The sequence below is a fragment of the Oncorhynchus nerka genome, linkage group LG2 (genome assembly GCF_034236695.1).
Source record: "Oncorhynchus nerka isolate Pitt River linkage group LG2, Oner_Uvic_2.0, whole genome shotgun sequence".
NCBI classification, from domain to species: domain Eukaryota; kingdom Metazoa; phylum Chordata; class Actinopteri; order Salmoniformes; family Salmonidae; genus Oncorhynchus; species Oncorhynchus nerka.
Window position 1 is genome coordinate 82,178,753 of NC_088397.1, and position 15,650 is coordinate 82,194,402.

Consider the following 15,650-nt stretch of genomic DNA (forward strand, 5'->3'; position numbering starts at 1 on the left):
CAGGAAACGGTCTCTTTAAACCGGGTCAAGTGGCGTGGCGAAAACGGTCAACAGCGCCGCCATGTGGAGGCTTTTGACAACAACCAACATGACACACTGTAACCTGCATTGTAGCACGTGGATACAAAATAGCAAAGAAATTCACGATGTCAATTCTAACGAACCGAGTGTCTATTTCAGCCTCTGTACTTGCTCAGCCAGACTCCAGTGGCGGAACTACAGTTTTATACATGGGGTGGCCAGGGGGTGGCCAAGACTACTTCAGGGGATCCATAGACCATGACAGAAAATGTGTGTGTAACCCTAACCTGGCATCTAAGGAGCATGAATGAATCCTATGATTGCTGATTAGAGGTAGAAGTGATAATTCACTTCACCCAGAGTTCTTCAATGTGGCAGATGGTGTGGTCCAAAAGGGTTACTTCACTAGAATTCTTTAGCATACTATGACTACAGTGTCTGTACCTCAGAACTGCAGCTCAATTTCTTTCTCTCTCTCTCTCTCTCTCGTATGCACGCACACACACTGTACTCACATAGGGGAGAGACTTGGGCCACTCTGTTTTCAAGAATATATAATCTGGGTCTATAAGTGTTGAACATCCAAAATATTTTCAGAAAATAAAGCTCAAGCACCAAGGAGATAAGAGCATTTGTGTGTTACATAAATTGCATAGGTTATTTACAAAAAAAACACTGCAATTTGAAATAGCAGGATCAAGCAGAAATGGACTTCAAAAATAAAAATAATTTTGGTGCTCATCAATATTACATTTATTATTATTATATTTATGCTCATATATATTATGTTAACTAATAGCAACAAAACTTTTGGAATTGGCCTAATCAAGACCAAATTAAATCTGTGTGACATGATACCCTTTGGATTTATAATTTTAGAATGTCAGTGTACTAGGTAGTACACAGTGCAGGTGTTAATCATGACCAGAGGGACTGCCTAAGTGCCAAATTATCCTAGGTAGATTTAAAACAGCATAATTCTGCAGTTCTGGTGAGAACTGGCAAAATGTTTCACAAACTCATCCATGTTGAGGGAGAGTGCCTCCTTGACTCAACACTGAGAATTCAGAGGTGACTTAACCTGTCATCAACCATTGTTGTCCTAAGGTGGGTTTTAATCCGTTTTAAAGCTGAGAAGCTTCTCTCGCAAGAAGCACTGCTGACTGGTGTAACAACAGAAATCTTACAAAGTCGAAATAGCTCATGTAAGATCTATTTATAAGGTTCTAGAAACACAACAAAGCTATGAGACTGTCAAGCACCTGATAAAAGATAGCTCTTTGGAAGCTCTCACCATCACTTTGGTCACTATTATTCTGTCCTCCAGTGCTCATCAGTAATGAATCGTGAAATCTTAAGCTTGTTAGGCTGTCTTTTACACACTGTTTGTACACTTATTTTGCAGTGCTCTGAAATCTCTTCAACCTCCTTCCATAGTTCTCCGAAGTAACCCTCACTTCTGTAGTCCTGTAATGTGTCTGTAAGGGCACCTACTAGACCCACAGACCTTTCTAGGTCGGGAGCTGGATTGGAGCATGTCAGAAAGACATTTGGCATCACCAAGCACTTTACAAAAGGTAACCAAAGCCCTATGAAATGTAAATCTATCCAAGAAAGAATGCCCTTTGCCTCCACTGATCTATCACCACTATTTTCAAGTGTGATATCCTGTAGCATTCTCAGAACTGCTGGAAGCCTGTCCCTCAGATTACGGCATGCCATGTATCTGCATGCCCACCTTACATCCGTAAGTCTTTGTAGTTCCCTGGGCTGCTGCTCTGGATACAGCTCTTTCTGAACTGTAAGACACTTGAGATGAACGTACGAATCAGATACAAAGTTATAAAGCTTCCGCAGGAGAGCAAAAAAGTTAATGTCCATCCCAGGCACCCCTCTGGCTCCGCCCCTGCAGCCACCACAAACAAAATGGCCATTGCTAGGTAACTGTCACTAGCCAAGAAGAAATTATTAATGTAGAGTTATATTGGTTACGCCTCATTCAAACAGAGAGAGCTCACAGGTATGATTCTATGCACAAACATAACCAATAACCAGGTCAATCTCTGTCAATCTCGACCCATAAGATTACATCACTTTCACAATCGTCTTCTCACAGCATTACAGTTTGCAGCCACAAACCAATAACACAAAACTTAATTCAGGAATATAATTTAATCAGCGACGGTGTAGGATATGTTGCATAATCCATAATCCAATAATCCACTTTTTTCAAGTTTACATTTTATTAGTCTTATGTACGGAACACACATGGTTCCTTCTCGACAATGCAACACCAATAAGAATCCAGCGAAGTTGCCCATAGGCACAGATCTAGAATCAGCTTAACCTAATACCCAGCTCCCTAATGTAAAGCTCAACCATTAGCAGGTAATAGTGCAAAACTAACCATTGATCAGCATCAGTAGGTAAGCCTACTCACCAGTGCTGGTGCTATAGGTGTGAACGGTAGTGGCGGTGGGCGGCGGTGAATCCGAGTCCACGGAAGCAGTGTCGTCATCCTGTGAGCATCCGGCCTGGATGGCCCGCAGGTAGCTATGGCTACGGGATCGGAAGCACGTGGGCATTGGTAGATCCGGAGGCTCCACCGCCTGGGAATGGGAGTGTGAGAGTGTGTGGGATTCTCGGAACGCCGACTCAGAGCAGCTATCGTCGTAGCATTGGCTAATCATCTCCAGGTCCTGCAGCTGGAAGGAGAGAGGCAGGTTGGCACTAGTGGCATAGGTTGGCATCATGGCCTGGGTGGCAGTGCTAGAGTGAGAGAACAGCGTTGCATGGCTACTACTTCAGGCTAGATGTCCAGACTGGGACATAAATGCATGGTTAGACCCAGGACAAGAGAGGCATGGTCATTAGAACTGGGTTCAAGTAGTATTTAGATTTTTTCCGAATACTTTAACTGTGCTTAATCAGGCTTACCTAGCGTATTGGAAGCAATGGAATAGTCCCAAAAGTGCCAACACTACCCATTAGGTACTTCAGGCAGGCTGAAGAAAACACCCTGAGTATTTCAAATTTCTAATACTATTTGAACTCAGCCAGGTCTGCCATGGAGAGCATAGCTGACAGTGTCTGTTAGAGGGGTGAGCTAGCTCCACCTGTGTGACAGTTGTCGTGGATACAATCAAATGCAGCCGAAAGGACACATTACAGTATTAAGGCTGGGTGAGAGGAAAGCAAAGTGCAGCAGTTACACTTTGTCCTGACCCCGAATCAACTCCTTATAGCAACTTATAGTTAAAGTCCAAGGTAGTTAACAAGCTACATATATATTTTTTTACTGCCAATTAGTTTCAGTGTCACTTTCATAGTATTAATCAAATGTCTTAACTTCTCATAAAAACTAGTAATTTGATTGACTCGCATGAACTTGGTGAGAAATTAGATCAGAGCAGCAGTGCAAATGAAGGACTAAGATTTGACTGAGGGACATGATCAAGCTTACTAAAATGCAAGCCTAACACAGTGTTGGAGTGACAGGAATATAATAAATATGGTATTTGAGTTGTAACTTATGGAGTTGGCTCGGCCTCACGATTTAGTGGTAACAAATCAAAGAGCAGGGAGCAGTGACAGAGAGAGCAAGTTAGAGAAAGAGAGAGAGAAAGTGAGAGCATGAGATCTATAACCTGGTCCCAGACCTGTTTTTGCTCCAGTAGTCCTATAGTACTGTATATTTATAACAGCAGCATGTGTCTACACAATTGCATTGTTGTACTGTTTTGTTTGATATACAGTAACATTTCACAGAAAGGCTTTCTGAAATAATGGGGTGTAATAATTAACATTGTACCTTGCAGCTCCAAATAACTCTTTGTCACGCCCTGGCCTTAGTTATCTTTATTTTCTTTATTATTTTGGTTATGTCAGGGTGTGACATGGGGGCTTTATGTGTTTGCCTGGTCTAGGGGTTTTGTATGTTTATGGGGCTGTTTCCTTTCTAGGTAGTTTTATATGTCTATGGTTGCCTAGATTGGTTCTCAATTGGAGGCAGCTGTCTGTCGTTGTCTCTGATTGGGAACCATATTTAGGCAGCCATGTTCTTTGGGTATTATGTGGGTGATTGTCTTCTGTCTCTGTGTCATTGCACCAGATAGGACTGTTTCGGTTTGCACTTGTGTTATTTTGTAGTGTTCTCATGTATGGTCTTGATTAAACATGTTGAACTCTAACCACGCTGCATTTTGGTCCTCCTCTCCTTCAGCGGAAGAAAACCGTTACACTCTTCTACTAATTTACATGTAAATCAACACACATTTTTGGAATTAAACGTTTTAAATTCCCCAAGATGGGGTCAAAATGCTAAACATATAAACTCAGCAAAAAAAGAAACGTCCTCAACTGTGTTTATTTTCAGCAAACTTAACATGTGTAAATATTTGTATGAACATACGATTCAACAACTGAGACATAAACTGAACAAGTTCCACAGACATGTGACTAACAAAAATTGAATAATGTGTCCCTGAATGAAGAGGGGGTCAAAATAAAAAGTAACAGTCAGTATCTGGTGAGGCCACCAGCTGCATTAAGTACTGCAGTGCATCTCCTCCTCATGGACTGCACCAGATTTGCCAGTTCAGAACCACATGAGGGAGGAGGATGTCTTCTCTGTAACGCACAGCGTTGAGATTGTCTGCAATGACAACAAGCTCAGTCCGATGATGCTGTGACACACTGCCCCAGACCATGACGGACCCTCCACCTCCAAATCGATCCCGCTCCAGAGTACAGGCCTCGGTGTAACCCTCATTCCTTCAACGATAAAATTGAATCTCACCCCTGGTGAGACAAAACCGTGACCCTCAGTCCAGCCTCTCTAAGCCTATTGCGGACAGTCTGAGCACTGATGGAGGGATTGTGCATTCCTGGTGGTGTAACTCGGGCAGTTGTTGTTGCCATCCTGTACCTGTCCCACAGGTGTGATGTTCGGATGTACCGATCCTGTGCAGGTGTTGTTACACGTGGTCTGCCACTGCGAAGACGATCATCTTTCCATCCTGTCTCCCTGTAGCGCTGTCTTAGGCGTCTCATAGTATGGACATTGCAATTTATTTCCCTGGCCACATCTGCAGTCCTCACGCCTCCTTGCAGCATGCCTCCTTGCTGCAGGCATGTTAACGCAGATGAGCAGGGTCCCTGGGCATCTTTCTTTTTGTGTTTTTCAAAGTCAGTAGAAAGGCCTCTTTAGTGTCCTAAATTTTCATAACTTTGACCTTAATTGCCTACCATCTGTAAGTGTCTTAACGACCGTTCCACAGGTGCATGTTCATTCGTTATTTGTGGTTCATTGAACAAGCATGGGAAACAGGGAAGATCTGTGAAGTTATTTGCATTTTTACTAATTATCTTTGAAAGACAGGGTCCTGAAAAAGGGACATTTCTTTTTTTGCTGAGTTTACTAATGGACTGTAAAGCCTAGTTTGACAGGCCTTTTGTAAAAGGCACACTCTTTATGACCATGGTGACCTTGTCAGTAGAAGGGTAATGGGTCTTCCTGTGTTGGGATTCCGGTGTATACAAAATCTTCTAGAACAGAGTCTACTGAGGTGTAGGAGTGGAGAGTTTATGTGATAGGTCATTCTAAAATGAAAATCTGTTCAATGAAATGGTCTAAAATGCCAGAGTCTGGTGTAGTGGTAACGCTCCCAACTCAGGATGACGCATGGCATTTGGCAACAGGGTTTGAGCCTTGTCTCAGTCACTCTCCTGTCTGTGCCTTCCTACATCTATCTCCCTCTTTCTGTACAGTCCCACTATTCTGACACAAAAAAAAATATACAAACCTGAAAGGGGATCAAGAGAAGAAAAAAAAACTTATCCTGAGAAGTTTAAGTCACATGCCAGTTGTACCTCACTACCCCATCCCTGGTGACCTCTGACCTGGCCCATGTAGCTGCTCCTCCCCAGGGTGCTGCAGCCGCCTCCCTGGCTGAAGTCCTCATCGTCCCAGCGGGGGAACAGGGAGCCCCTCACCGGATCCCCCAGACAGTCCAGGTTGTCCAGGCTACGATTGGTAGACAGCTCTCGCAGTGAAGGAAGACAGCTGAAGAGGAGAGGAGCAGGGGAAGAGAGGAGAGGGGGAGGAGAGAAGATGAGAGGGGGATGAGATCAGAGAGAAGGGGAGGAGGGAGAGGAAAGGAGAGGAGAAGGGTAGAGTTGATGTGAGGAGGGAAGGGAAGGAGGCAGAGGAGGGTAGAGTTGATTTGAGGAGAGAAGGGGATAAGATCAGAGAGGAGGAGGGAAGAGTTGATGTGAGGAGAGAAGGGTAGGAGGGAGAGGAGAAGAGGAGGGTAGAGTTGGTGTGAGGAGAGATGGGGATGATGGAGAGGAGAGGAGAGGAGAGGAGGAGGGTGGAGTTGATGTGAGGAGAGAAGGGTAGGAGGGAAGAGTTGATGTGAGGAGAGAAGGGGAGGAGGGAGAGGAGAAGAGGAGGGTAGAGTTGGTGTGAGGAGAGAAGGGGATGAGGGAGAGGAGAGGAGAGGAGAGGAGGAGGGTGGAGTTGATGTGAAAGAAGGGGAAAAGATCAGAGGAAAGGGGAGGAGGAAAGAAGCAGAGAAAAGAAGAGGAACGGAGATGATAGGAAAGAGGAATTGAGAAAGGTAGAAAGAAGTTCAGGTTAGGTCACTTCTCATCCCTGGTTCTTTTCATTACCTGTCAGCATCACTGCTCCCATCATAACACCTGTCAGCATCACTGCCTCCAATATAACATCTGTCAGCATCGCTGCCCCATCATATCACCTGTCAGCATCACTGCCCCATTATAACATCTGTCAGCATCACTGCCCCATCATATCACCTGTCAGCATCACTGCCCCATTATAACACCTGTCAGCATCACTGCCCCATCATATCACCTGTCAGCATCACTGCCCCATCATATCACCTGTCAGCATCACTGCCCCCATCGTATCACCTGTCAGAATCACTGCCCCATCATAACACTTGTATGAATCACTGCCCCATTATAACACCTGTCAGCATCACTGCCCCATCATATCACCTGTCAGCATCACTGCCCCATCATATCACCTGTCAGCATCACTGCCCCATCATATCACCTGTCAGCATCACTGCCTCATCATATCACCTGTCAGCATCACTGCCCCATCATATCACCTGTCAGCATCACTGCCCCATCATATCACCTGTCAGCATCACTGCCCCATCATAACACTTGTCAGCATCACTGCCCCATCATATCACCTGTCAGAATCACTGCCCCATCATAACACTTGTATGAATCACTGCCCCATTATAACACCTGTCAGCATCACTGCCCCATCATATCACCTGTCAGCATCACTGCCCCATCATATCACCTGTCAGCATCACTGCCCCATCATATCACCTGTCAGAATCACTGCCCCCATTATAACACTTGTCAGCATCACTGCCCCATCATAACACCTGTCAGAATCACTGCCCCATCATAACACTTGTCAGAATCACTGACCCATCATATCAACTGTCAGCATCACTGCCCCCATCATAACACCTGTCAGTATCACTGCCCCCATCATATTACCTGTCAGCATCACTGCCCCCATCATATCACCTGTCAGTATCACTGCCCAATCATAACACCTGTCAGTATCACTGCCCCCATCATATCACCTGTCAGCATCACTGCCCCATCATATCACCTGTCAGCATCACTGCCCCCATCGTATCACCTGTCAGCATCACTGCCCCATCATAACACCTGTCAGCATCACTGCCCCATCATAGCACCTGTCAGCATCACTGCCCCCATCATAACACCTGTCAGCATCACTGCCCCATTATAACACCTGTCAGCATCACTGCCCCATCATAACACCTGTCAGCATCACTGCCCCATTATAACACCTGTCAGCATCACTGCCCCATCATATCACCTGTCAGTATCACTGCCCCCATCATATCACCTGTCAGCATCACTGCCCCCATCATATTACCTGTCAGCATCACTGCCCCCATCATATCACCTGTCAGTATCACTGCCCAATCATAACACCTGTCAGTATCACTGCCCCCATCATATCACCTGTCAGCATCACTGCCCCCATCATAACACCTGTCAGCATCACTGCCCCATCATAGCACCTGTCAGCATCACTGCCCTCATCATAACACCTGTCAGCATCACTGCCCCATCATAACACCTGTCAGCATCACTGCCCCATCATAGCACCTGTCAGCATCACTGCCCCCATCATAACACCTGTCAGCATCACTGCCCCATTATAACACCTGTCAGCATCACTGCCCCATTATAACACTTGTCAGCATCACTGCCCCATCATATCACCTGTCAGAATCACTGCCCCATTATAACACCTGTCAGCATCACTGCCCCATCATATCACCTGTCAGCATCACTGCCCCATCATATCAACTGTCAGCATCACTGCCCCCATCATAACACCTGTCAGCATCACTGCCCCATCATAACACCTGTCAGAATCACTGCCCCATTATAACACCTGTCAGCATCACTGCCCCATCATATCACCTGTCAGCATCACTGCCCCATCATATCAACTGTCAGAATCACTGCCCCCATTATAACACTTGTCAGTATCACTGCCCCATTATAACACTTGTCAGCATCACTGCCCCATCATAACACCTGTCAGAATCACTGCCCCATCATAACACTTGTCAGAATCACTGCCCCATTATAACACCTGTCAGCATCACTGCCCCATCATATAACCTGTCAGCATCACTGCCCCATCATATCACCTGTCAGAATCACTGCCCCATCATAACACTTGTATGAATCACTGCCCCATTATAACACCTGTCAGCATCACTGCCCCATCATATCACCTGTCAGCATCACTGCCCCATCATATCACCTGTCAGCATCACTGCCCCATCATATCACCTGTCAGAATCACTGCCCCCATTATAACACCTGTCAGTATCACTGCCCCATTATAACACTTGTCAGCATCACTGCCCCATCATAACACCTGTCAGAATCACTGCCCCATCATAACACTTGTCAGGATCACTGCCCCCATTATAACACCTGTCAGCATCACTGCCTCATCATATCACCTGTCAGCATCACTGCCCCATCATATCACCTGTCAGCATCACTGCCCCATCATAACACCTGTCAGCATCACTGCCCCCATCATATTACCTGTCAGCATCACTGCCCCATCATATCACCTGTCAGCATCACTGCCCCATCATAACACTTGTCAGAATCACTGCCCCATTATAACACCTGTCAGCATCACTGCCCCATCATAACACCTGTCAGCATCACTGCCCCATCATAACACCTGTCAGCATCACTGCCCCATTATAACACCTGTCAGAATCACTGCCCCCATTATAACACCTGTCAGTATCACTGCCCCATTATAACACCTGTCAGTATCACTGCCCCATTATAACACTTGTCAGAATCACTTCCCCATCATAACACTTGTCAGAATCACTGCCCCATTATAACACCTGTCAGCATCACTGCCCCATCATATCACCTGTCAGCATCACTGCCCCATCATATCACCTGTCAGCATCACTGCCCCATCATAACACTTGTCAGCATCACTGCCCCATCATATCACCTGTCAGAATCACTGCCCCATCATAACACCTGTCAGCATCACTGCCCCATCATATCACCTGTCAGCATCACTGCCCCATCATATCACCTGTCAGCATCACTGCCCCATCATAACACTTGTCAGCATCACTGCCCCATCATATCACCTGTCAGAATCACTGCCCCATCATAACACTTGTATGAATCACTGCCCCATTATAACACCTGTCAGCATCACTGCCCCATCATATCACCTGTCAGCATCACTGCCCCATCATATCACCTGTCAGAATCACTGCCCCCATTATAACACCTGTCAGTATCACTGCCCCATTATAACACTTGTCAGCATCACTGCCCCATCATATCACCTGTCAGAATCACTGCCCCATCATAACACTTGTCAGCATCACTGCCCCATCATATCACCTGTCAGAATCACTGCCCCATCATAACACTTGTCAGAATCACTGCCCCATTATAACACCTGTCAGCATCACTGCCCCATCATATCACCTGTCAGCATCACTTCCCCATCATATCACCTGTCAGCATCACTGCTCCATCATATCACCTGTCAGCATCACTGCCCCATCATAACACCTGTCAGCATCACTGTCCCATCATAACACCTGTCAGCATCACTGCCCCATCATAGCACCTGTCAGAATCACTGCCCCATCATAACACCTGTCAGCATCACTGCCCCATCATAGCACCTGTCAGCATCACTGCCCCCATCATAGCACCTGTCAGCATCACTGCCCCCATCATAACACCTGTCAGCATCACTGCCCCATCATAACACCTGTCAGTATCACTGCCCCATTATAACACCTGTCAGCATCACTGCCCCATCATAGCACCTGTCAGCATCACTGCCCCCATCATAGCACCTGTCAGCATCACTGCCCCCATCATAACACCTGTCAGCATCACTGCCCCATCATATCACCTGTCAGCATCACTTCCCCATCATATCACCTGTCAGCATCACTGCTCCATCATATCAACGGTCAGCATCACTTCCCATCATATCAGCTGTCAGCATCACTGCCCCATCATAACACCTGTCAGAATCACTGCCCCATCATAACACTTGTCAGCATCACTGCCCCATCATATCACCTGTCAGAATCACTGCCCCATCATAACACTTGTCAGAATCACTGCCCCATTATAACACCTGTCAGCATCACTGCCCCATCATATCACCTGTCAGCATCACTTCCCCATCATATCACCTGTCAGCATCACTGCTCCATCATATCAACGGTCAGCATCACTTCCCCATCATATCACCTGTCAGCATCACTGCCCCATCATAACACCTGTCAGCATCACTGCCCCATCATAACACTTGTCAGCATCACTGCCCCATCATATCACCTGTCAGAATCACTGCCCCATCATAACACCTGTCAGCATCACTGCCCCATCATAGCACCTGTCAGAATCACTGCCCCATCATAACACCTGTCAGCATCACTGCCCCATCATAGCACCTGTCAGCATCACTGCCCCCATCATAACACCTGTCAGCATCACTGCCCCATCATAACACCTGTCAGTATCACTGCCCCATTATAACACCTGTCAGCATCACTGCCCCATCATAGCACCTGTCAGCATCACTGCCCCCATCATAACACCTGTCAGCATCACTGCCCCATTATAACACCTGTCAGTATCACTGCCCCATCATAACACCTGTCAGCATCACTGCCCCATTATAACACCTGTCAGAATCACTGCCCCCATTATAACACCTGTCAGTATCACTGCCCCATTATAACACTTGTCAGCATCACTGCCCCATCATAACACCTGTCAGAATCACTTCCCCATCATAACACTTGTCAGAATCACTGCCCCATTATAACACCTGTCAGCATCACTGCCCCATCATATCACCTGTCAGCATCACTGCCCCATCATATCACCTGTCAGCATCACTGCCCCATCATAACACTTGTCAGCATCACTGCCCCATCATATCACCTGTCAGAATCACTGCCCCATCATAACACCTGTCAGCATCACTGCCCCATCATATCACCTGTCAGCATCACTGCCCCATCATATCACCTGTCAGCATCACTGCCCCATCATAACACTTGTCAGCATCACTGCCCCATCATATCACCTGTCAGAATCACTGCCCCATCATAACACTTGTATGAATCACTGCCCCATTATAACACCTGTCAGCATCACTGCCCCATCATATCACCTGTCAGCATCACTGCCCCATCATATCACCTGTCAGAATCACTGCCCCCATTATAACACCTGTCAGTATCACTGCCCCATTATAACACTTGTCAGCATCACTGCCCCATCATATCACCTGTCAGAATCACTGCCCCATCATAACACTTGTCAGCATCACTGCCCCATCATATCACCTGTCAGAATCACTGCCCCATCATAACACTTGTCAGAATCACTGCCCCATTATAACACCTGTCAGCATCACTGCCCCATCATATCACCTGTCAGCATCACTTCCCCATCATATCACCTGTCAGCATCACTGCTCCATCATATCACCTGTCAGTATCACTGCCCCATTATAACACTTTTCAGCATCACTGCCCCATCATATCACCTGTCAGAATCACTGCCCCATCATAACACTTGTCAGAATCACTGCCCCATTATAACACCTGTCAGCATCACTGCCCCATCATATCACCTGTCAGCATCACTTCCCCATCATATCACCTGTCAGCATCACTGCTCCATCATATCACCTGTCAGAATCACTGCCCCATCATAACACTTGTCAGAATCACTGCCCCATTATAACACCTGTCAGCATCACTGCCCCATCATATCACCTGTCAGCATCACTTCCCCATCATATCACCTGTCAGCATCACTGCTCCATCATATCAACGGTCAGCATCACTTCCCCATCATATCACCTGTCAGCATCACTGCCCCATCATAACACCTGTCAGCATCACTGCCCCATCATAACACTTGTCAGCATCACTGCCCCATCATATCACCTGTCAGAATCACTGCCCCATCATAACACCTGTCAGCATCACTGCCCCATCATAGCACCTGTCAGAATCACTGCCCCATCATAACACCTGTCAGCATCACTGCCCCATCATAGCACCTGTCAGCATCACTGCCCCCATCATAACACCTGTCAGCATCACTGCCCCATCATAACACCTGTCAGTATCACTGCCCCATTATAACACCTGTCAGCATCACTGCCCCATCATAGCACCTGTCAGCATCACTGCCCCCATCATAACACCTGTCAGCATCACTGCCCCATTATAACACCTGTCAGTATCACTGCCCCATCATAACACCTGTCAGCATCACTGCCCCATTATAACACCTGTCAGAATCACTGCCCCCATTATAACACCTGTCAGTATCACTGCCCCATTATAACACTTGTCAGCATCACTGCCCCATCATAACACCTGTCAGAATCACTTCCCCATCATAACACTTGTCAGAATCACTGCCCCATTATAACACCTGTCAGCATCACTGCCCCATCATATCACCTGTCAGCATCACTGCCCCATCATATCACCTGTCAGCATCACTGCCCCATCATAACACTTGTCAGCATCACTGCCCCATCATATCACCTGTCAGAATCACTGCCCCATCATAACACCTGTCAGCATCACTGCCCCATCATATCACCTGTCAGCATCACTGCCCCATCATATCACCTGTCAGCATCACTGCCCCATCATAACACTTGTCAGCATCACTGCCCCATCATATCACCTGTCAGAATCACTGCCCCATCATAACACTTGTATGAATCACTGCCCCATTATAACACCTGTCAGCATCACTGCCCCATCATATCACCTGTCAGCATCACTGCCCCATCATATCACCTGTCAGAATCACTGCCCCCATTATAACACCTGTCAGTATCACTGCCCCATTATAACACTTGTCAGCATCACTGCCCCATCATATCACCTGTCAGAATCACTGCCCCATCATAACACTTGTCAGCATCACTGCCCCATCATATCACCTGTCAGAATCACTGCCCCATCATAACACTTGTCAGAATCACTGCCCCATTATAACACCTGTCAGCATCACTGCCCCATCATATCACCTGTCAGCATCACTTCCCCATCATATCACCTGTCAGCATCACTGCTCCATCATATCACCTGTCAGCATCACTGCCCCATCATAACACCTGTCAGCATCACTGTCCCATCATAACACTTGTCAGCATCACTGCCCCATCATATCACCTGTCAGAATCACTGCCCCATCATAACACCTGTCAGCATCACTGCCCCATCATAGCACCTGTCAGAATCACTGCCCCATCATAACACCTGTCAGCATCACTGCCCCATCATAGCACCTGTCAGCATCACTGCCCCCATCATAGCACCTGTCAGCATCACTGCCCCCATCATAACACCTGTCAGCATCACTGCCCCATCATAACACCTGTCAGTATCACTGCCCCATTATAACACCTGTCAGCATCACTGCCCCATCATAGCACCTGTCAGCATCACTGCCCCCATCATAGCACCTGTCAGCATCACTGCCCCCATCATAACACCTGTCAGCATCACTGCCCCATCATATCACCTGTCAGCATCACTTCCCCATCATATCACCTGTCAGCATCACTGCTCCATCATATCAACGGTCAGCATCACTTCCCCATCATATCAGCTGTCAGCATCACTGCCCCATCATAACACCTGTCAGAATCACTGCCCCATCATAACACTTGTCAGCATCACTGCCCCATCATATCACCTGTCAGAATCACTGCCCCATCATAACACTTGTCAGAATCACTGCCCCATTATAACACCTGTCAGCATCACTGCCCCATCATATCACCTGTCAGCATCACTTCCCCATCATATCACCTGTCAGCATCACTGCTCCATCATATCAACGGTCAGCATCACTTCCCCATCATATCACCTGTCAGCATCACTGCCCCATCATAACACCTGTCAGCATCACTGCCCCATCATAACACTTGTCAGCATCACTGCCCCATCATATCACCTGTCAGAATCACTGCCCCATCATAACACCTGTCAGCATCACTGCCCCATCATAGCACCTGTCAGAATCACTGCCCCATCATAACACCTGTCAGCATCACTTCCCCATCATAGCACCTGTCAGCATCACTGCCCCCATCATAGCACCTGTCAGCATCACTGCCCCCATCATAACACCTGTCAGCATCACTGCCCCATCATAACACCTGTCAGTATCACTGCCCCATTATAACACTTTTCAGCATCACAGCCCCCATTATAACACCTGTGAATAATATATCTCCCATCTCATCTCATTACATTAATATTTCCCATATAGCACCCAAACAATGCAAAGCCAATGATACACAGGTCAAGCATATGTAAAGCCTTGTTCCACGCATCATGGTGCCAACAGAGCATTAGGGAAAATTATCCAAATTCAGCTCAGAAATACTGAATGGGATTACCAAAAGAGAGCCTATCATTTTTTGGTATTTACTGGCACACAGTGATAGTGACATGACATTGCACTTGTCATGTGATTGTGATGATCCTTGAGTACAGACAGGGTACCCCTGGCATGGAATGTGCTAAGCTGGGCAATGACACTCCTTTTATGGGGTGGGAGAATTAGCTTGGAGGAAAGGGCTGATGGGTAGTGGCATGGCGTTGGCACTGACGGAGCATGGGTGAACCGAAGAGGTGGGCAAGACCTGGGGGACTGGGTGACTGACTGATTGATTGGGGACAGTGTCCAAACTGGTGCAAGCGTAAACCTGTCCCCTTGGTGGTGATTGGCTGGCTACATAGCACTGACCTGCCCAGTTGGTGCAGAGAGGACACACTGTGCAGAGGAGACCACAGTGCTTCCAGCTCCCCCTGCAGCATGGCGTAATCCAGGGCTCTGCTGCTCCTGACAACCAGGGTGGAGCAGACCACGAGGGAGAACAGGGGTGTGGCATTTGGTTTTTAGCAGGGAGGGGAGCAGGGTTAGAGTCATTTAGCGTGCAGGTTTGAAAT

General features: G+C 47.1%; 1 protein-coding gene across 4 annotated transcripts in view; it reads right to left on the reverse strand.

Annotated features, from left to right (window-relative positions):
* Positions 1–15,650, reverse strand: part of LOC115143478 (disks large-associated protein 4-like) — a 211,604-nt gene that overhangs the window by 46,437 nt on the left and 149,517 nt on the right. For 3 of the 4 annotated variants that reach the window (XM_029683948.2, XM_065003564.1, XM_029683963.2), the window contains 3 exons: positions 15,448–15,543; positions 5,923–6,085; positions 2,462–2,726 (listed from right to left, as the gene is read on the reverse strand). In XM_029683948.2, coding sequence (XP_029539808.1) covers positions 2,462–2,726; positions 5,923–6,085; positions 15,448–15,543 — 524 coding nt within the window. The remainder of the gene's footprint in view (positions 1–2,461; positions 2,727–5,922; positions 6,086–15,447; positions 15,544–15,650) is intronic. The other variant, XM_029683956.2, reaches the window with a different exon arrangement.